Source organism: Micropterus dolomieu, linkage group LG12, assembly GCF_021292245.1.
Source record: "Micropterus dolomieu isolate WLL.071019.BEF.003 ecotype Adirondacks linkage group LG12, ASM2129224v1, whole genome shotgun sequence".
Lineage (NCBI taxonomy): Eukaryota > Metazoa > Chordata > Actinopteri > Centrarchiformes > Centrarchidae > Micropterus > Micropterus dolomieu.
In genome coordinates this window covers 34,928,513-34,949,781 of record NC_060161.1, presented here as the reverse complement: position 1 = coordinate 34,949,781, position 21,269 = coordinate 34,928,513, and the positions used below count along the sequence as shown (strand labels likewise).

Here is a 21,269-nt window from a genome sequence, read left to right as displayed (position 1 = left end):
AAAACATTTCAGGCTCCAGATCTGTAAAACAAGAGATCTGATTTGTAACAGCGTGAGGTAGAAAAGTAACAGCAGGTTAAGGATGTTGGTCATTTTAATGGTAGAATTAAAAAGAAAATGTGTAAATGTTCACTCTCTGTTAGTACGTGGAAAAGAATAATAAACAAAGCTCGATGGTAAAATAAGAAATGAACTGAAGACCAGCGACGAGTTCAGTTCCACAGACGGTCTTTATTCTTCAACCAGAGACAAATGAGTTCACGTCAAACAGGTGAAACTGAACTGAACTTGCTACAACCCAGCTTTTACACCCCACAAATGACATTTTAGGTTTCATCTTTGTACAATCAAATTCTGTGAATTTACTATCCATGTTTTTCTTAGTTTAATGTATGTGTGCTTTTAACGGCACTGCAGAAGGACCTTTCACAGCACTGTACACATCTGTCACCTGGGCCTCTTCTCCTATTCTCACATCTCACTCACACTCAGCTTAGCAGCCATCGCTTAGTTTAAACAATTAATTATCACTCTTTAATCACTGTGGTCACTCCGTTTACACTTCCCTCAATAAAATCCTCCAACTGCTCATACAGTATTTTATTTGTTTTGTTGTGTTTTTGTTTTTTTATCCTCTCCTCAGCAGCCTGATAAGCAGCTGGATACCATTTTACTTTAACAAGAGAGTTTTAACACACTCCTTTGTATGTTTTGTTATTCATTTACAGTATTTTACTGTTAACAGCGTCACCTCTGGTGCATCTAGCTTTTTCTGTGCAGACCTCTCTTCACTCCTAACCTACAAACTCTCAGAGAGAGGTGGAGGGCGGAGAACGGGATTTCCCAGGCAAGTAGGCCTCAGCTGGACCGTAGCAAGTTACAGACACACCTTTTGTGTTTCAGTATAGTAAAGATCATATACAGACGTGGACAAAATGGTTGGTACCTTTCCGTTAAAGAAAAACACACAATGGTCCCTGAAATAACTTGACACTGACTAACATTATTAATAATAAAAAAATTACTGAAAGTTAACTGATGAAAATCAGACATTGCTTTTGAATTGTGGTTCAACGGAATAATAATAAAAAAAAAAAAATTAATGAAACTGGCCTGGACAAAAATGATTTTTTGTTGCACTTTTGAGACAGACCAAGTCATTTCTGTAACTCTCACTGAGACTTCTGCACTTGTCAACCTGTATCCTGGCCCTCTCCTCATAAGCAAACTGCTTCAGCTGTTTCAGGTTCAAAGGGTGCCGACTCCAGACTGCATGTTTCAGCTCCTTCCACACATGTTCAATAGGATTTAGATCAGGGCTCAGGGGATAGTCCAGTGTTTTACTCTTGGCTGTGTTTCGGGTCATTATCCTGTTGTAGGACCCATGACCTGCGACTGAGACCAAGCTTCCTGACACTGGGCAGCACATTTCGCTCCAGAATACCTTGAAAGTCTTGAGATTTCATTGTACCCTGTACAGATTGTGCCACATGCAGCGAAGGAGCCCAAAAAAATAACCGAGCCTCCTCCATGCTTCACAGCAAGAAGTGTTCTTTTCTTTCTACGCTTCATTTTGGCGTCTGCGAACATAGTGACTTGACAAACAACTCCATTTTATTCTCATCTGTCCAAAGGACATTCTGCCAGAAGCCTTGTGGCTTGACAACATACAGTGGAAGCTGTTCTGGGCTCTTAGGTTACCATTTGTATTATCCGTCTCTTCGATTTGTCATCAGGTTTCCTCTTCTACAGTCCCAGGGACTTTAAACTTCTGTATAATATGTGCAGCTGTAGTCACGGGAACATGAAGCTGCTTGGAGATGGTCTTACAGTCGTTACCTTTAACATGCTTGTCTATAGTTTTCTTTCTAGTCTCCTAAGACAGCTCTCTCCTCAGCTTTCTGTGCTCCATGCTCAGTGTGCACACAACATGATACCCTTTAAATAGGCAGACTGACTGATTACAAGATTGAAGACACCTGTGATGCTGCAGGACACACCTTAGTTTTAACATGTCCCTGTGGTCAATTATTTCCAATCTTTTCTCGGGGTACCATCATTTTTTTAATGATTCTGAACCACAATTCAAAAGCAATGTCTGGTTTTCATCGGTTTCAGTTTCAAGTTATTTCAGAGACCATTCTGGGTTTTTTCTTTTAGGGTACCAACAATTTTGTCCACATCTGTAAATGCAATGGCTACTTATTGTCATGGGAATTTGCATATTTCTGGGGAAGAATTAAGCAAATAATTGAGTAACTACCAACCGTTGTCTTAGAAGAATTTACTCATGAAAGAAAATAAGCATAAGCAAACAAAAAATAAGCAAAAAACAAAAAGTATATATAGTATAGCAGTATAAGCAAAGGAAAGGTCAGGATACATTTTTTTTAATCAAATGTACAATTATTTATTTACTAATAATTGTTTTTATTCATAATTATTCTTAACATTATTATTATCATCATCTTTATCATCATCTCTAACTACAGTGTGAGCCAGGATGAGCGCAGACTTGGGACTGATTCCAGCTGGATCCTCTTCGTTGGGTCGGCCCTTTTCTGGATCTAAAACAGAATAAATACATAAATAAATACATACAGGCCATAACACTTTTCTCATAACAAGGAATCTGGTTCCAGTTACTATACCATCTATTGTGGGTGGTGATGGTGCAGTGGATAAGACACATGCCTATGGTGTGAGAGACCGGAGTTCAATTCCGACTGTGACATCTACCAGTGTGTCCTGAGTTCAACCCCACTTAACCCCCAGTTGCTCCAGAGGTGTGCGACCTCTGACATACAGTATACAGCAATTGTAAGTTGCTTCGGATAAAAGCGTCAGCTTAATGAATAATAATAATAATGCTGGCCTCAGATTTGGTTTTATAAATATGAAATCAGTCCATTAGAGCCTTTCTGATGAGGATCTGATTCTTCAGCAGTCTTCCAATCGTTAAATGAAGCTTTTCCAACATGACGGCTCAGAGAGACCAACTTTCTAAATATATTTTTTCAGCTCTAACCGGACGGGGAACCAAATACAGGTGGCAGCTACTGAAGATCAAAGTGTGGCTCAAATAGAAAAGACTTTTTACTTTTGGATCTTTGATTATAAAGTCATAGTTAAGTTTGAAGGATTTTGGGGATTTGCAGTTGGAAAGTGTATTTATTTATATATTCTGACTTTACAAATGAAGACATCTATTTTATATTAAATTAGTTTTTGGCTCAACAGCATTTAATGACCAGCTAGATTTCAACGTGTGTAAATGTTTCGATAGTCTCACTGAAATGCTGTCGATCCAAACTAGCTCTCACCAAAGTGAAGCTTCCCCACATGACTTCACCAACACTCGTGTTGCTCGCGCTACTAAACAACTTAACATCTAGAAGTCTATTTTTAATTTAACCTCCAGACTTCATATTAAATTCAACTCTTTTGATTTCAGTCATAACAGAGTGAATGTTAAGTTACAAACGCAGGTGGATTTAATGTTGAATCACATTTTAATAATCTGAAACCAGTTCTGATGATTCATCAGCTGGCTGAGGGCAAAGCTGCAGCAAGCGGGACTCACCATGATGGCCTGACTTGTGGTTCTTAGGTCGTCTTCTGTAGATCCAATAAACAGCAACAATCAATACGACAACAATCGATTTTGGCAATCCTTCTCCCCCCCGCACGTCAGGTTTATCTGTGAGGAGCAGAAAGCAGACGTGTCAGGCTGGCAGAGACTGGAAACAAGGACAACCTGCTCTACCTACAAACATTCAAACATTTACAGTCTGAATCAGACAGATCAAGGGGACATCGTCCCTCTCTGAGCCACTGACCCTCCCTGCAGTTCAACAAGGTCACACTGTCGGTGGACACAAGAGTTGGTTATTAAAAAAGTCCTGACATCACTTCCTGTCTGCAGCGTCTCTGTCAGCATTTCTTTCTTCAGTGTTTCTGACAAAAATGAATCGAGGTCCTGGAGTTTGCTTTCTATAAAATAAATGAGCACCTACAACTAAAAACTGAGGTGTGATTGTTGCTCTGGCTCTCAGGAAGCTTCATCTGAACTTGAGGACGAGGACTTTTGTCCTTCATCTCTGACAGTGTAGTCGTGGTATTTCATCAGATAATCAATGGTAGGCTAAATGTATCTTTGCATCAGTGTAATGCTGCACGTCAGTAACTGCACAGGCAAAGTCAAGCTCTTCTTGTTCCTATTTAAGAGTGAACACCAAATGTGGTGTTGATACAGTCAAATCCAGTAGCCAAGGTTTCACATTGCTATTTTGACTATGCAAATAAGATCTATCAAAAGGTGGTTTTGTAGAGGAGATTAAGAGACTGCACTGGTTTAAACCGATTTGAACAGATTCTCTTCTCAGGGCGTTAACTGCAGACGCGATATTTCTTCCGATTTTAAAAATAAATGATTGAATGAATGATTAAAATAAGTAAATGTTTTTACTGAAGTGGGTGAAAACTATAGCCCAGCATCATATAATACAGAGAATCAACTAAGCACTTGTTTCTGTCACTGACAGTTTAGTCAGTCTTACAGGTCGTTGTTTAGAGAGCTGAAAAAACAATTTACCATTAAAGAAAACTTTCACATAAACACTCACCATAAGGGAAACCCATCGACAGAACCGGGAACATAAAGCCGAACAGCAAAGGAACAGCGACCATGTAATTAACAGCCATCTTCTTCACAAACTTTGTGAAATGGAAACTTCCTGTAAGAGGTTGTTCTTATCATGTGTTGAACGCAAGGAGGGGAGGGGGGATTATGGTAAATGATCATTTGCCTAAGAAACCTGATTGGTCCACGACCTACTTTCCCCCTTTGCATCACCGTCACACCTGTCAGATGAGAGAGAAAGTCTGAATCACTACTAGTTGTGAACTCCAGTAACGTTAAGAAGACTGGCAAGGCTATTTTCAATTAAACATCAGATAATGTTACGCTTTTCTCTTTAATACAGACGGTACTCATTGATAAATTAGTCAAGACGAATGATTAAGACCGATGCCAGAGGCCCCAAGCGTTCCCTCATAGCCCCACATGCCCCCCAGCCTACAAGGCCTCACTCCACTGTTACTCTACAGCTAGAATGACTGATATTTATATCTGTCTCCTACCTTATAAAGAATACAGTTCATGTTCATGTTCATGTTATTGAAATGTTATAAAAATTAATGTTATGTTAGGTCATGTCTGTGTAACGATAAATGATCAATAGGCCTATTTGTGTATCTGTAAACTTAGGAGTTGCTTATCTTGACGGCCGTTTTATCTTGAAGTAGTTCTGTGTTTATCTTGACGGCTGTAGTTTTGTGTTTATCTTGACGTAGTTTTGTGTTTATCTTGACGTAGTTTTGTGTTTATCTTGACGTAGTTTTGTGTTTATCTTGATGTAGTTTTGTGTTTATCTTGACGTAGTTCTGTGTTTTTCTTGACGTAGTTTTGTGTTTATCTTGACGTACTTTTGTGTTTATCTTGACGTAGTTTTGTGTTTATCTTGCCGTAGTTTTGTGTTTATCTTGACGTAGTTTTGTGTTTATCTTGCCGTAGTTTTGTGTTTATCTTGACATAGTTTTGTGTTTATCTTGACGGCTGTAGTTCTGTGTTTATCTTGACGTAGTTTTGTGTTTATCTTGACGTAGTTTTGTGTTTATCTTGACGTAGTTCTGTGTTTATCTTGACGTATTTTTGTCTTTATCTTGACGTAGTTCTGTGTTTATCTTGACGTAGTTTTGTGTTTATCTTGACGGCTGTAGTTCTGTGTTTATCTTGACGGCTGTAGTTCTGTGTTTATCTTGACGGCTGTAGTTCTGTGTTTATCTTGACGGCTGTAGTTCTGTGTTTATCTTGACGGCTGTTGTTCTGTGTTTATCTTGACGGCTGTAGTTCTGTGTTTATCTTGACGTAGTTTTGTGTTTATCTTGACGTAGTTCTGTGTTTATCTTGACGTAGTTTTGTGTTTATCTTGACGTAGTTTTGTGTTTATCTTGACGGCTGTAGTTCTGTGTTTATCTTGACGTATTTTTGTGTTTATCTTGACGTAGTTTTGTGTTTATCTTGACGGTCGTAGTTTTGTGTTTATCATGACGTAGTTCTGTGTTCATCTTGACGGTCGTAGTTCTGTGTTTATCTTGACGTAGTTTTGTGTTTATCTTGACGTAGTTTTGTGTTTATCATGACGTAGTTCTGTGTTCATCTTGACGGCCGTACTTCTGTGTTTATCAAAGCTGGTTAAAAAGATTTCGGATTCTGTGGCCGTAGATTTGATTAATTTGACGTTCAGGCAGCAGCTGCCCATAGTTTTGATTTAAGGCCCAAGGAGAATATTTACACTGCCGGACACAGACGAAATCTAAAGTACTATGTGTAGGACACAAGATCATCACTAACAACTACCGCTTTGTATTTTGGACAGAGAAAATGAAAGAAAAACAGACATAAGGTCATTTTTCAGTGCATCAACTCACCGAGTAAGTACAACAGGTCCCCTTATTACGGCGATTTGGTAACATCAGTGTCTCCATGCTGCACTTATAACAGTCATAAGGCTTCCCTCTGTGTACACATATCCTATACAATTAATATTGTGGCTGTATTATTTATACCTGTACCCCAATAGCGGGGTAGGTAGTAAAAATCACACAAAAGAATCAAAAATAGATCATGCCACACTACATGATATGCTTCCAAAACAGGTAGTGATATCAAAGAACAATGTTTCACTCTTGCTGTAACAGACTTGATGACTCACGTGCATGAACAGTATGTGTATGTAAATATATCTATAGAATAAACTTACTTTAAAGATACTAATTAAATACATCTCTGTGCATCCTTAGGTCTAACTAAAAAGAGGTGTGTGTGTGTGTGTGTTTCAATGTGTGTATAGTCTTATTCAGAGTCACAGTCAGTGCTAGAAGAGGGCTGGTATTCACCGGTACGTACTTTTTCTTGCGCACAGGCACTTCTCACAAGCTGCCCATACGCTTTTCTACCCTCTCCACCAGCCAAGACCGAGTATGGAAAAGGTCGAGTGACGATAAATATGCCAACATGTGTACAACATGTGAGTAGTGGTCACAGTGCTGACAAATTAATGCTGGTAACCCTGGAGTGCCGCTAGCTTTTAGCTAGCTGTATTAGCATAGTGGTTTGAAATTAGAAAGGAAAAAATGCATCACATGTTGCCTTAGAAACTACATTTCAATCTAATATAAGTCAAACAATTCTATCTGCAATAGATACTAAACAAAAAATATTACTTCCTACTACCTCAAAATCAGTTTTTTCCTCTATATATTCTGAATATGCCTGTTTCCAGACTTGATAACCACAATGCCTGATCGGGTAAGAAGTAGGTAAATACTGAAATGATCTCATGACTCCTATCTTATTTGTAATTGGTGGAATTGGTGTTGTTACAACTCTCCCCATGTTACAACCATACCCGGTCTCCCCTACATTACTGTAAATGTGTTACTGCCAACACTTATCATGATACAGGTGTAAATCTGTTGTACAAAGCTGTGGACATGTTTTTGGTCCAAATGAAAGCTGATACTTGTTCAGATTCTGGTTTGAGTTGTGTTGATGTTTGTTTTCAGATGTTTTAGAAGTGACGTACAAAACTACGGCCGTCAAGATAAACACAAAACTACGTCAAGATAAACACAGAACTACGTCAAGATAAACACACTAGATCTAATAAACGCAAATTAGCTTTTCTCACAGTGTTTTGTTCCCATGTGATCATGTGGTTTAGTCTGTGGGTTCATCATGTTCTCATATCTTCTGTAGAGAAAACCACACATGTAGTGTACAAAGAGGAAGGAGGAGGCTTTTAGTGTCAAACTGGTGTTGCTCTTATTCCAGGTGCAGAACGGAGGAAACATCTGTCCTGAGTCTGCTGGGTGAGTCCAATCTGCTGGATGTGTGTTGATGTCTAAATGTTGAGAGATGTTGCTTCCAGTGTTTGACGGTCACCTCTGTCTCCTAAAACTTACATTTCTCTACACAACTCTGAACGAAATGTAGCAGCTTCCTTGATTTTCTTCACTGGCAGCGTTAGTTTCTGGGAGATGTTGCGTTGTTTTACTGCACACTTACTTACATGATGCATACCAGTACAAACTAAGTAAGGTAAAACAAATAAAAAGAGCTGAACAATAATAAAGTTAAAATGCAAAGGCTTAAACAACACCTGAAGTGGGGAAGAATTGCAGAATCATGGCATCAACATCAAAATTCAAATTCAAAACAGGAAACGTCTTTAACAGGTAGATCATTCATACTTTCGTGGCAAGAGGGATGGTGTGCGTTTACAATGGAAGTACTGAATGTGTTACCAACTACGCCACCCTGAGAGTTTCACCCAGGGAACTATACACTAACCATTAACAATGAAAGCTTTGAGCGGTCAAAAATACAAATACATTATTTATGTATCATCTTTTACTATTACTTGTATTATTTTTTGACTTACATGAATTTCTTACTTTTAAAAGTCCACATAAAAACATGAAGCTTCACGTCACCTTCATACAAAGTAAACAGTGGCAGCAACACACCAAAGTTTCTCGTCCAAAAATACAGAATAACACCACATTTTTCTGATCCACCTGGTTTTATGCTAATTCTGATTTTGTTTTAGAAAATGACCCAAATATCCGTAATATGTTTTCCTCATTCATTTTGAGTTGCAATGATTTCTACAAGTGCTGGAGCACCCGATGACCCTTGTTGCTGTGGATACGACCTATGAGTGAACGGAGATGATGTGCACACAGCTTCATCCGTGTTGGCTGGTTCACCTTTATCACTGGGACGAAACCCAAAACATTCCCAGACACGAGCAGAGGCATTTCTCTAGTTTAATGATCCTGAAGCGTTATCTCACCACCAGCGGGCGCTGACGAGCTGCTCAGTGAGCGTGTGGGTGAGCGAGGGAGAGAGAGCGGCAGGTGAATGTAGCGGAGAAGAGGAAAAGGTGAGCAGTGAAGTTCAGCAGTAAATGTGCAGTGTAGCTTACAGTGTGTCAGTGACTGATGGTGTCTGTTGTTTACCAACTGCTGCAATATAGTTTCACGTGGCGTTGCCTGACTACGATGAGGAAGTTCATTACAATACATCAGCGCAATCCATTATCTTAGCATCAGGTTAATGGAAAGAGGATCGTCTGTATTTACCTAGACACCGGCCAAGCCTATTTACAGCTGAGCAGCTTCCTCACCTGTGACAGAGATCCAGCTGGATGGAGACTCTTCACGACCGCTGATGTTACACTTGTAGAGGCCTTCATCAGACTTGTTAACATGGTGGCAGAGATGGGGACTCGAGTTAGAGACTCAGACTTGCGTGCGACTTAAGTCACACACACAGTTATTTCATACTTGAGAATCGTCCTCAAAAGACTTCAATCTCGACTCGGGACTCAAGGTGCGTGACTCGTGAACAATGTTTATTTTTTAGAAAACTTATGATGAGCTTATCCAACGAAGGTTAAAATCAAGGGCAACTGGACTTGGTTGAAGATACTGGAAGACGTTTCGTCCCTCATCCAAAGGACTTCTTCAGTTCTGACTGACTGGCAGGGAAACTCAGCTATTTAACCTCAGTGGGGTCGTTATCCCGGGTCATCGATACCGCTGGTTCGTTAGTGTTCCTGGTTGCTGTGACGACAGTAGTTACAGTCGTTAAGACTACCTGTGGCTGAGACTGAACGACCATCGTTGGTATCTTCACCTGAGGCCAATAGGTTACGTTTGTTGAGTTTCCTGGGAAGTGATGAAAGGACAGCATTGTAAGTGGGGGATAAGTGGTGGCGTAGACCCCCTCCTCTGTTCAATGACGGCTTCTCCACCCTGGTGTAGATGGCTTCCTTGACACCTCTTTCAAACCATCCATCTTCTCTGTCTAAAATGTGCACCTGGTGGTCCTCAAACGAGTGTCCTCTGTCCTTCAGATGTAAGTAGACTGCAGAGTCTTGACCTGAGGAGTTGGCCCTTCTGTGTTGTTCTGTGTCAGGTCAAACTTGTGGTGGTCAATTAACGTAATCCTTTACGTCCCGCTGGCTGCCGTCACCTTAATTATTACCGTTGGCTAGAAACAGGTTACAGCTTTATTGTTGACCATGTAACTTTACAGTTTTATTTAATTATAACTTACACTGGGTTTGAGAGTCAACAGTCATTAATTGTAGACACATGTTTGTGTTCTGTAAGATAAAAACAGGTTACAGGTTTATTGTTGATTATTCAACATCACAGTTTTGTTTAGTTAACTGGGGAGTGTGTTGACTTACAGTAGTTTAAGCTGTCAGTGATGCCATTGCACATTACATGCTCTGTAAATGAAAATAAGGTTACAGTTACAGAATTCCTTGCAGTTTTATAAGCAACCTGGTTTGAACGGAGCAGGTGATACAACATTCATAATAACCACGAGAGACTTGAGACTTGACTTGGACTCTAGCTCAGAGACTTGTGAGCATCTCTGCATGTTGGATGGTCATGTGACCTGTAAGGTCAGTAATAAAATAGTAAAACTTTTTTCCTTCTTCACTTAATAAACTCTGGTAAAAAAAAAGTTGATCAACACATTGAAACTCACACCAAAACAGTCTCGGTTGATACACTACAGGTAAGAGGAAAACTCCTTAACTGTCCCTTTAACTCCTGAGACAATAAGAAAATGACCCAAACTGTTCACCATCAAAACACAGGTTTAAGTAAACTTTATTTATTTTTTTTGTCTCTGTACAATTTCATGATCAAAATTAAAGCATTTCTTTTTATATCATTGGTCCAAACAACATTTTTCTACAAAGAAATACTTTTTTTGCAGCACGCTTCAGTGCGTATCTGTAACCATTACAAAACACATTATTTACAGTAAACAAAGAAGGAGCAGTGACAGAAATCTCAGCTTTACAATAAATTAACATTAAATATTTAAATATTTATATATTAATTTGACAAAACATTATGGCAGTTGGTGACTGTCCACATTACAATATAGATTTACAGTAAGGGGGGTGAGGGGATTATCATCGTCAGCGGGGGTCCCAGGCCTCGCTGATGAGGCCAGCTGCAGAAGAAACGGTTCCTGTGGCTGAAACAGTTTGTGTCCAGGGTGTCGACTGTGAAGTCACACAGGGGGAAGGGGGATCTACAACCAGCTCCACTGTCTTGTCTTATGAGCGTTGAGCTCCAGGTAGGTCTGGCTGCACCAGGGAACCAGATGATCAAACTCCCACCTGTAGGCGCACTCATCCCGGCCAGCGATGAGCCTAATGAGTGTGGCGTCCCCAGCATCCTTCAGGAGACGTGTATCAGTTGTTTAATCAGTCAGATCACTCGCTGGTCCAGTTTCAGGTGAAGATCTAAAGGCGAGAGCTGGACTCTGTCTTTTTGTCTTGTAGCAGCTAATATTCATCACAAATTCATGATGCTTTTCAACTGAGCATTCTTTCACTGGGTCATTATTACACCCTTCACAGTGCACGTACAAAAACTTAAATATCTTTGGTGTGCAGGTTCACAGAGAGCTGGAGCTTATCCCAGCATGCATTGTGTGAGAGGTGGGATACGACTGTACAGCATTCTGTCCCAGGATATCACTGACACTCTTTGGGAGTGACCAGTCCACCTGACATAACACGGGGAGAACACATAAACTAAATTTATCAAGCCTGGCTGGTCACCTGGTCTGGAGCAGGCTAGCCGCACAGAATAGATCTCCACGGTATCCATGTGCTGCTGCTTTCATCAAACGGGGTCAAATTTGGCCAGGATAGCGGAGAAGATTCAGGACCAAAGACATCAGAGGCTGCTGCTGTTTAGATGATGCTTAGCATCTGTTTAGCTGCATCATAAGCAACAGTCAGATGTGAATTCTGCTTTGTACATCTGAATGAGCAGATCAGAGCAACAGCAGCAGCAACAGCAGCAACAGCAGCAACAGCAGCAGCAACAACAATCGCTCGTGTAAAATCCATTTCAGCATGGCCAGTCGTGCTGTTTCCAGTCTTGCCACCTGAAGAGAAGAAAATATCAATTAGCTAATGACTGGGAGGAAACCCCTACTTCCTCATCATCTACCTGCACTACAGCGACTGTTCAGTGACTACTGCGCGTACTCCATCCACTGATGAACAAGGAGCCGAATGCTTGGAAAGAAGTTCAAGTTTCTACTTTGTCAAACAAAGACGTTACAAATCTGGTCAGTGAGAGGCGGGTGGGCAGGAAGGGAGGTGTGAACAGTCTGCCAGGCGGAGTGACAAGAAGGCGCAAGCTGAAATGGGTTTAACTTTATTCCACGCCATGCGTGGCACAAATCAAAGGGTGAGGGACTGATGCTCGCCGTTTGAGTGTTTCCTGAATCTGTAACGGTTTACTTCAACAGGAGGGCATTCGCATGGCAGAGCTTCGCCACAAAACTGGATGCTTCAGGTAACGCTATGCATGTTTTTAACTTAAGCTAGGCTATAAAGAAAATATACTTGTACTGGAAGGAATCACCTGTAGCCATGGTTACTACCCACAAAGCGCTTGGAGAAATGTGTCGCCTCCTGTCTGAAAGGGCCTTAAATCTTTATTCCCCGATGTTCACAAGAACTAAAAGAGTTACTAGTCAGAAAATCTTTTACATTTAATACATCAAACTCACCTGAGACTGGCCCGGTTAGGTGGACCACGCTGATTAAGTGTTTATTAATTTTATTTTCCTCTTTGCGCTCTTTTATGTAACACTTGTATGTCCCATAGTCGCTGCTCGTCACATTGCTCAGAATCAAAGACAGGTTACCGTCCTTCAGCTTGATGTCCACCAGCATCACCCGGTCCTCATAAGAGGGCTGCTGGTTGTCTGTATCAAGATTCCCATCCCGGGATAATAAAACATATTGTGAGCTCAGGTCAGGTCTGGTCCAAATTACAGCTGCGATGTTGATGTTGCTGGGAGCTTCACACGGCAGAGTGACATTCTGCCCAAGGGAAGCTGGGACTGTTGAGACAAGAAGAAAAAACAGAGAAGAAATTAAAAAGAACAAAATCTGTGTCCATCTCCTCGTCGCCATCAGCCAATCAATTCAATTCAAATTAGCTTTATCGGCATGAATGTATAACTATGTATAACTACAGGTTAAAATAACTTTCTAAAGTGTGTCTTTCACCGTGATTTGTTTTCCTCCATGGATTATTTACCTCTCTTTATCAGTGCGCCTGTGTATTAGCTCGGCCGGAAAGTGAAATTTAAGTTCGGTACGACATCGTTTTCTTGCTACCTTTCGTTATAATGTGTAAGTTACTCTTTTCTGTTATTTTAGTGGTTTATATTGAGTTTAACGCATCAGTTTATGAGTAAGGGATGGGCGACATGAAAAAAAATAGTAAAATCATTATTTAATCATTTATTTATTATAATTTAAAGGCTGATTTTTCTGAAGAAACCAGATGGTTAATTGTGCTTTTAAACTTTTCTTTATGGTCAGAACATGAGAAACACTTGATGCCAAAAAGCAGCCTGGTATCAAACAGTGGATGACTTCACAGAGCTGAACATCCAAAACAACAAATATGCATGAAAAAAATTCATTTCCTCAACAAAATAAATATCTTAATAGAAAAGAAAGTGCTAATTTGTTTGAGATTCAAATAATTTAAATCAGATTTTTGTATATTTCTATTGAGGAAGATTGTATCACTATAATTAACATTATTGTTTTATTGCCCAGCTCTGGTTCACGTTCACAAACGGACACGATCAGTTCACCAAAACCATGAGCAAGATCAATAATCTACAATGTTTGAGCACGTTTATGCACAACACTGAATGGACACAATGTCTGGACTGTTTGGATTTTATTTGCAGAAGACTGAAGTACATATTTCCACCCAAGTAGTTGTTGTACGTGGATAGACAACACATTTGCATCCACGTGGTCATGGTGTCCCTGACCACCTCCAGAGATCGTTTTGCTGATCGGATCACAATCTGTCCTCAATGCGTCTCGGGTGCGTTTACACATGATCACCCAAAATACATTTTAATGCCAGGTGTAAACACCGTCTATGAATATGCAAAGTCATTGACCAGAGGTGAAAATAAAACTGCCAAATATGGCATTGTGTCGTTCATTAAGAGATCAAACGCGCGTCTCTTTTCTATCAAAGAAATTGTTTTCAAATTTGGCATTAAATTTGACTTTTAAAATGGTGCAAGAACCCTGTCTGACCATAACGCTGCTGTTAGCTGTGCAGTGAGGTGAGATCCACTCTTACATTTATTCATTTAGCTGATGCTTTTATCCAAAGCGACTTACAATTGCTATACATGTCAGAGGTCGCACGCCTCTGGAGCAACGAGGGGTTAAGTGTCTTGCTCAGGGACACAATGGTGGATGGGTCACAGTGGAGGATTGGACCCGGGTCTCTCGCACCAAAGGCATAGTCTAACATGAAACATGTGCAACCTATTATAAAAGTACAATATTCATTTGAAAGCCACACATATATTTTACACGTTAGATCATTATGATATGAGAATATGAGGTTTGGATTTTTGACACTAACTTATGTTAATTGCAAATTATCCAGTATAGAGTTAAAAAAGCACAGCGATAATTATTCAGAACAGAACACTTACATTCACAGCACACTGCTCACACAAACAAATAAAAGTAGCTTTCTCAATTATCTATTCAGTTGTTCTAATGCAAAATGGTGACTAAAACAAAGTGACTTTATATTTTCCATAGAGATAAATAGGTCAGTTATAAACAAGTGTTTTAAATTAATAAAAAACAGGTTATAAATGACAATAAATCTGTTTTGACCTTCATTAGAATGTTAATTAAATATATACTGTATGTTTTCATTTCAAATCATATGATAGTCAGACATAGTCAATGATACCGTTTACTTACATTCATATTCTTACATTCAACAGTTATGGATCCAATTAAATAAGAGAAAATGGTGCCAACAGAGATCCAGAGGTGATGCTCTTGCTGCATCAAGCAGCGGACACTCCAGGAGGGAGTTTTGCAGACCACATTAAGCTGGACCCACTGGTTTAAACCCTAATCGAGACTTTTTTTTGCTTCACTTGTTTCTTTGATTACCCGCCAACACGAAATCTCACGATATTAATGCCAACAGCAAACAAACATTTTAACAATTCTGAATGAATGGATGGTGCAGTAAAGTTTGGCAGACAGATTCCTCAGGATGTAACAGTGTACTTGTTGTTTAAACAGCTGTTCTACAAATTTCATAAACATGCAACACCTGGCAAACAATAAACCTAGACAGACCTTCCACATAAACACTCACCGTGAAACAAATCCATCGACAAAATCGGGAACACGAAGCCGAACAGCACAAGAGCAGACATATCTTTCACCTAATGCATCCCGTGGGCGGGTCTAGAAACTTCCAGAAAGTTGTTTGTAAACTCCTCTTCTTCTTTTTCTCATAGGCGGAAATCGCGGGGGTGTCCGGGGGATGAGGATCCCTCTATCTGAGGGCTGTCTTCCCCTAAAAATCATCAAATAATATAATAATATATACTTACAATAACTGTGTAGGTAGTAAAACAACAAAAACGCAAATGGGGACTGAAGTCAAGCCAGCGTCCACTTCGAAAACGACAGTCAGGCCAGCCCTCGCGCTGTTTTGCGATGCGTGTTTTTTCTAGGCATTACGGTAACATCGTGTCGCAGCACATTTCAAAATAAAAGTGAGCTTCTGCTGAACATAATGCAATTGATGCGGCAGAAACGATTGAATAAATAAATAAATGCTTAAGACACCACAAGTATCTAAAGAAAATATTACAGTCTCACAGAAAGCTTAAAACATTCAGCCAAGATTCGAACTCATGTAAAAAGAAAACCTCCTGTTTCCACTGACTGATTTCACTTCACAGTGACAGCAGGCCACCTCAGGGTGACCCTCTGTCAATATCAGAGCAATCTGATAGTATTTTTAAGTTACAGCCCTTGAAAGTGTCTAATATTTTAGCTATTCGCCAAGACTTTTATTTTGAAATGTGCTGCGACACGATGTTACCGTAATGCCTAGAAAGAACACGCAAAACAGCGCGAGGGCTGGCTTGACTGTTGTTTTCGAAGTGGAGGCTGGCTTGACTTCAGTGAGGACACGTAGTCCGTTAAAATGTATTTTCTAAGTATTTCTTCATCGCCTTCATGTTAAAAGTCATGTCTGCCCCGCTGCTGTCATGGTAACGTTACGATTCACCGTCACCCTCATCTAAAGTTCGGCTGTTTCATATTTATTTATTTATTTAACTCTGATTACAGACAATCTGACTGTCTGCGCAGTCTGTGAGTTGTTTTCTTTGCATCTGATTATCACACTGCATATTATTCAATACTGAAATAAATCCATGTCAGAAACATTTAAAGTTTGAAGTAGATTAATGTCTGTTATTGTCTTGGAGAGTCTCCATCCAGCTGGATCTGTGTCACAGGTGAGGAGCTAACATTTGATTTGAGGACTCACTTCATCCAGAGGTTCACCTGACCAGGTGGATTCTGTCTACAGGTAAACCTACAACCCCCCACCTCAGTCCCCCTCCAGCTTGTGTTCAGACTGGTCCGCCACCTGGTGGTCTTCTGTCCCTGCTGCATCTCCACTGTCCTCATGGTGTCTTCATATCGACGCAGGGCCGCAGGTAACACTCTGACTCATTCAGTCCCACACTCTCACTCTGGTGTTGATGATTCATAATCAATTAATCAATCAAAACTTTATTACAGACTCAAGGTCCAAATCTTACCCACAACAATACATAAATACATATCCACAAACGCACATGAATGCACAAATACATACACATAAAAAATAAATAAAAATCCATAGTAAATCATGGTTAGAAAAATGAAAAGTATAAAATGATTTAAAAAGAAAATCATTGTTCTACCAGGAGACAATTATAGCAGTGTTTCCATTGTACTTAGCCGTATGTTAGTTAAGGCCAATTATTATTTCATTTTGTGACCCATTAAGCCTGCACATGAATTTAAACATTAGGTTTCTTAAAGCAGCATGAAAGGTCCTTATTCTTGCAGCCACAAACATCTCACTTGCACTACACCATCTTGGTCTTGTGAGTAAAATTCTCATTGCGTCGTTAAATGCTACTTTAAATTTTAATAGACTTGCCTTTTAATAATTTGACCACAAGTGCGCAGTATAGAACGGTGTGCTTTAAACAGAGATGTCTTTACACCAACCGTACATGCCCTAAATTTACGTATGCTTGTGCATACATCCGGCGACAGTGCCTGTAAATATCTGTCATTTTATCAGTGATAAAATGACCAAGGTATTTCACCTTATTACAGACACTAAGCTTACTGTCAGCCAATTTAAAATCAGGATAGTTCAAACATTTATCATCTTCAGTTCTGCAGATCATGACGACACTCTTATTGGCGTTACATTTGATATCATGTTCCACACCATACACCGAACATATTGTAAAAAGCTGCTGTAATCCAGCACTTCTTAGGTCATCTGCATACATAATATGATTCACTATTGAATTCATCATGCACCCAGTATTACAGGCTCTCAACTGCCTGCACAGATATAGAGATTAAAAAGAGCAGGTGACAAAATACCCCCTTGTCTGACTCCATTGCTAACCCCAAATAAAGCTGAGACACTATTGCCCCATTTCACCTGCGTAGTCCGGTGGGCATACCAGTAAGCCAAAATTCTCACAATATACATGGGCACCCCTCTTAATTTGTTAAACAATTTACTATGATTTACACGGTCAAATGCTTTAGAAGCATCAATAAAACACATAAGAACTGATGAGTTTTTATCTCTATATGTGTTCACAATTTCCTTTAGAGCATATATACACAAGTCAGTGCCATGTTTAGCGTTAAACCCAAACTTTGGTTATCTGTCGTGGAGTCACAGTTGTGTCTAACTGATAAATGATCCACATTTTCTTTCTAACCTGCTCTGACTGCAGGAAATGACCTGAGAAGGGATTGACAACATTGACGATGTCATCACTGCTGTCTCCAGAGAATTTCACGTCTGAGCTGATCCAAGGGCGCCCTGACCAGGTTGGAGCGAGATTTTATAATAATAATAATAATAATAATAATCCTTATTTGTAGAGCACTTTTCAAAAACAAGTTACAAAGTGCTTTAACAAGTTTAAAGACAATAATACAAAAACAATACTAGATAAAAGCATGAAAACATTGAAAAGACTGAGACAGAGATATTTGATTATTCATTGTGATTTATTGGTTTGCAAACGACGGTGGGGAAGAGAAGCTATTGGCTTATAGCCGACATGCTCGATATCAGCAAATAGCCTCCAATCTCCCATTCAGAAATTCACTGCAAGGCAAGCCCCAAAAAGTTTAGTTTTCATGTATCTGCTTTTAATGACACTGCAAGTTAATACTTGATCTTTACCATCAATTTTTTATTCCTACGTACATTAAAAACCACTCTTTAAAGAAATTAATTAGGTATATGTTATTAATATGTTATTAATTAACTCGTATGTCCCATAGTCGCTGCTCGTTACATCCTTCAGAATCAAAGACAGGTTATCGTCCTTCAGCTCGATGTCCGCCAGGTTCTCATAAAATGGATGCTGGTAGTCTGGATTAGATGACCCATCCCGGAAAAATAAAACACATTCTGACCCCAGGTCAGGTCTGGTCCAAGTTACAGCTAAGATGGTGACACTGCCGGGAGCTCGACACGGCAGAGTGACATGCTGCCCGAGGGAAGCTGCGACTGTCAAGAAGAAAAAACTGAGCAGAAAAGTTTAAACTGTCCAAATGACAAGGATCAAAATCTGTGTCTCCTCGTCACCATCAGCCAATCGGTGCGTGAAAGAGATGTCCTAATGAGGGCGGTCTTGTATCTTATCTGGCTTGTTGGTAGAATATGTTGGTTTGGGTCTTTTTATTGGGATTTATAGGCCAGACTGAGAAAATACTCAGTCAGTGAGGGAAGAAGCTCCACTCTGTTCCAACCACCTTCAATAACCAACAGAGTGAGACGTCTTCTCTGCAACTCAGTTTCAGGGATCACATTCATTCCTAATCGGATCAATCATTTATGTTTATAAGCATAATAGGTTTGAAACATGCCCCCAGATACAGATTTAGAGCCATCCCTTACGTGTTGTAAATATGGTGTCACTATGTGACCTCAGAATTACAAGGTTTGCATGTGATGTCATCATTCTAGGATTTCATTTCATTTCTTTTCATTTCTAATATCACTTTAAAATATTGATGTAGTAAACTGGGATTAGTGCTCTGTGATCCGTAGGCCCTACGGGAAATTTGTATTCATAAAACACCCAAATGAGGATAAACAGCTGTTAAGTAGGCTACTGCCATAAATCTTGCAACATCTTGTAAACAAATTTGTGTTAAACGGCGGCTTGGTTGGGAAGGGACTGAATACTGACATGTTCTGGGTTCACACAGACATTGTGGTCACAAGTTGATCTGCTGTCTCCCGTTTTAAAGAGTGATGGCTGGCTGTTGTACGCCGACAGAGATGAGAGAGCTGATAGGCTAGACTGGCTGAATCATTTTTCTATGTGACACATGTTTACTGACACCAGTTAACATGGCCACTCCTTAAACCGAAACACCGGAGATGTCTTTTCTGAAGCAGATTTGAAGTAACGGTACGTGAAAACAATGTGTCCATAACGCAGAGTATCTATTAGCGCCAGTTTGGGTCACTGACAGTTTGGTTTAGTGTAATTAAAGTTTGTTCGCTCAGAGCTGAGCCGCCAGTTTAACAATTCACACACCTGAAAAGTGACATAAACAATTCACCGGGACAAAAAAAAAAACTGTCACAGAAACACTCACCGTGACACAAATCCATCGACAGAACCGGGAACATAAAGCCTGACAGCAAAGGAATAGCGACATGTAAACAACAGCCATCTTCTTCAGAAACTTTGTGGACTTGGAATTTCCTGTAAGAAGGTTTTGTACCAGAGTGAATTATTATCACTTGTTCCATAGTGGGGTTGGTCAGATCAAATATCATCACATAATATAATGACATATAGACTTAAAAATGACTACTGGGACAGATGTAGGACTCCAGGTAGGTAGTATTTTATTCCCTTTAACGTCACATAAAGTTATTATTTTCTCTTTAATACGGATGGTGCTGAGACTTTAATAAATTAGTCATGACAAAAAAATTATGATGATGAACCGACTCCAGAGGCCCCAAGCGTTCCCTCGTAGGCCCTCGTGCCCCCTAGTCTACAAGGCCCGACTCCACTGTTACTCTACAGCTAGAATGACTGATGTTTATATCCGTCTCCTACCTTATAATGACTACAGCCTAATGTTCATGGCTCCCCAGTTTTCATTTATAATATATATTTTTTTAGCATTTTTAGTTTTTTTGTTATTGAAATGTTATAAAAATTAATGTTTTATCAAAATAAATATTTCTACCTGAAAAGTAAAAAGGTTTGCTGGGAATTATGAAATTTGTTCAATGATATTTTCCCTGTCACGTGTGGTAACGTGCTTGGAAATCCTCACTTCACCTTTCTTGGATCGGTTTGACCTTGTGAGGAAAAGGCCCGTAAGGTGAACGTCTTTTTATTTCGACGGCTGTAGTTCTGTGTTCATCTCGACGGCTGTAGTTCTGTGTTCATCTCGACGGCTGTAGTTCCGTGTTCATCTCGACGGCTGTAGTTCTGTGTTCATCTCGACGGCTGTAGTTCTGTGTTTATTTAGACGGCTGTAGTACTGTGTTCATCTCGACGGCTGTAGTTCTGTGTTTATTTAGACGGCTGTAGTTCTGTGTTCATCTCGACGGCTGTAGTTCTGTGTTTATTTAGACGGCTGTAGTTCTGTGTTCATCTCGACGGCTGTAGTTCCGTGTTCATCTCGACGGCTGTAGTTCCGTGTTCATCTTGATGGCTGTAGTTCTGTGTTCATCTCGACGGCTGTAGTTCTGTGTTCATCTCGACGGCTGTAGTTCCGTGTTTATTTAGACGGCTGTAGTACTGTGTTCATCTCGACGGCTGTAGTTCTGTGTTTATTTAGACGGCTGTAGTTCTGTGTTCATCTCGACGGCTGTAGTTCTGTGTTCATCTCGACGGCTGTAGTTCCGTGTTCATCTCGACGGCTGTAGTTCTGTGTTTATTTAGACGGCTGTAGTTCCGTGTTCATCTCGACGGCTGT

At 40.0% G+C, this 21,269-nt stretch overlaps 2 protein-coding genes and 1 long non-coding RNA gene across 4 annotated transcripts in view; 1 reads left to right on the top strand and 2 right to left on the bottom strand.

The window, feature by feature from the left end:
- LOC123980885 (zinc finger protein 208-like) overlaps positions 1 to 21,269 on the bottom strand; it is an 808,576-nt gene that overhangs the window by 472,904 nt on the left and 314,403 nt on the right. The window lies entirely within an intron of this gene.
- On the bottom strand, positions 10,743 to 15,655 carry LOC123980929 (V-set domain containing T-cell activation inhibitor 1-like). The gene is made up of 3 exons (XM_046065546.1): positions 15,358 to 15,655; positions 12,692 to 13,027; positions 10,743 to 12,058 (listed from the first exon to the last, which is right to left on the bottom strand). The coding sequence occupies exons 1-3, from the start codon at positions 15,416 to 15,418 to the stop codon at positions 11,862 to 11,864; spliced, it is 594 nt and encodes a 197-aa protein (XP_045921502.1). The 5' UTR covers positions 15,419 to 15,655; the 3' UTR covers positions 10,743 to 11,861.
- Positions 16,134 to 21,269, top strand: part of LOC123980948 — a 23,694-nt gene continuing 18,558 nt past the window's right edge. Inside the window, exons 1-4 of one of the 2 annotated variants that reach the window (XR_006827604.1) lie at positions 16,134 to 16,370; positions 16,487 to 16,516; positions 16,591 to 16,720; positions 18,038 to 18,134. This is a non-coding gene — a long non-coding RNA (uncharacterized LOC123980948). Of the gene's footprint in view, positions 16,721 to 18,037; positions 18,135 to 21,269 lie in introns of both variants that reach the window. The other variant, XR_006827602.1, reaches the window with a different exon arrangement.

What these genes read in the sequence shown, in the direction of transcription:
- LOC123980929 (XM_046065546.1), bottom strand. Translation starts at nt 15,418, where the DNA reads ATGTCTGCTCTTGTGCTGTTCGGCTTCGTGTTCCCGATTTTGTCGATG. An exon ending in GTCGATGGATTTGTTTCACG is followed by an intron (nt 13,028 to 15,357) that starts GTGAGTGTTTAT and finishes TTGTCTCAACAG; the next exon opens with TCCCAGCTTCCCTTGGGCAG. An exon ending in CCTAACCGGGCCAGTCTCAG is followed by an intron (nt 12,059 to 12,691) that starts GTGAGTTTGATG and finishes TCTTCTCTTCAG; the next exon opens with GTGGCAAGACTGGAAACAGC.